This window comes from Penaeus monodon, chromosome 19, assembly GCF_015228065.2.
Source record: "Penaeus monodon isolate SGIC_2016 chromosome 19, NSTDA_Pmon_1, whole genome shotgun sequence".
Taxonomy (NCBI): Eukaryota; Metazoa; Arthropoda; class Malacostraca; order Decapoda; family Penaeidae; genus Penaeus; species Penaeus monodon.
The window spans coordinates 29,373,491-29,374,765 of NC_051404.1; the positions used below are offsets into that span (position 1 = coordinate 29,373,491).

Genomic DNA, 1,275 nt, shown 5'->3' on the forward strand with positions numbered 1-1,275 from the left:
TGCGCTTCCGGCCAATCTTGTTTCGGTAAGGATGGAAGGCTTCGACGACCCCGGCATCTTCTTCTCGGACAACTTCTCCTCGGAGGACCAGCAGGACCAGAGCCAGATTAACCTGCAGGCCGTTAAGAAGAAGTTCAAGGAGTTCCTGAGGCAGTTCCACGAAGGAAACTTCAACTACAAGTATAGGTAGGGTTTTTTTTATTTCGTCTTCCTTTATTCCTTTATTCGTTGTGTGGATGAGGAATAAGGATGGGGGAAGAGGTTCATTACCTTTCCGAAGCGACTTTCATTCATTTCTAACTTGTAATTTGTAAAGCAAGAGTTAGGTTTTGAAGTCCTCGTGTTTATGTCGTCTTTTCCACGCGTCTCGAGGGAACCGCATTATTTAAAAGGATGATTTACCGAGAACTGTTATTTCCAGGGGTGGAGGGAGAGTTACGAGAAGTCACTTAAGGAGGAAATGTCAGGCAAACAATCCCAGTGTCAGCAAAGGCCTTCACTTGCTCGGGATTTTGTCTGGATGGAGGAATTGTTGGTTAATCGGGGTCTGCCGACCAGTTTGCACCACCGGTGGCTTCGAAAACGGGTCTTTTCGCTCGATTATGCTGGCCGTGTGCTGTCCTGCTGCTGTTAAATGTGATTTGTGGTTTGGCTGTGGAGGCAAGTGGCAGAGGTTCGCCCAGCTGGGTCTTTGAAAGGTGTGTGGCCGAGGAGCGGGCGGCAGACCTGGGCTTTCCACGAGAGGCTAGAGGGCAGTCCTCAGAGGCAGGAAAACCTCCAGTGCCTATTTTTATAAAGAGATAACTTGTGGATGTCTATGGCTATTTACCGTCGATTAGGGAATCCATTTAAACTGTTGCCGAGATGTACACGGCGGAGGGTTGCATCAGTGGCCGCACTTGTGTTGGGACGGATTGTAGGCCGTTCACCAGGGCAAAGTTCAAGTCATTTTGGACAAAACGCAGTATAATAACAAGAGGAATGGTCCTGTTTTGGTGAAGGACGCTGCAGGAGTCTTTACTTCATGGTTTTAATTCAAGCGTCCATTTTCAGGGATTCACTGAAGCGTCAGTACAACCTCCGTCAGTTTTTCCTTGAAGTCAGCCTCGAAGATGTGGCGAGTTTTGACGAGACGCTGGCAGACAAACTCAAGAAGGCCCCCACGGAACACTTGCCTCTGGTGAGTATTCCCTCCATTTAAATAAAGTTTGCTTTTTCATCTGTAAATATCAACAGAGAAGGCAGATCTAGGGTCTCATTGGCTCTCCTGTTCCA

At 47.9% G+C, this 1,275-nt stretch overlaps 1 protein-coding gene across 1 annotated transcript in view; it reads left to right on the top strand.

Moving 5' to 3' along the window:
* The first annotated feature begins 6 nt into the window (after positions 1 to 6).
* LOC119585159 (DNA replication licensing factor Mcm5-like) overlaps positions 7 to 1,275 on the top strand; it is a 6,181-nt gene continuing 4,912 nt past the window's right edge. The window contains exons 1-2 of the mRNA XM_037933791.1: positions 7 to 186; positions 1,054 to 1,180. Of these exons, the coding sequence (XP_037789719.1) occupies positions 32 to 186; positions 1,054 to 1,180 (282 nt within the window). The 5' untranslated portion in view covers positions 7 to 31. The remainder of the gene's footprint in view (positions 187 to 1,053; positions 1,181 to 1,275) is intronic.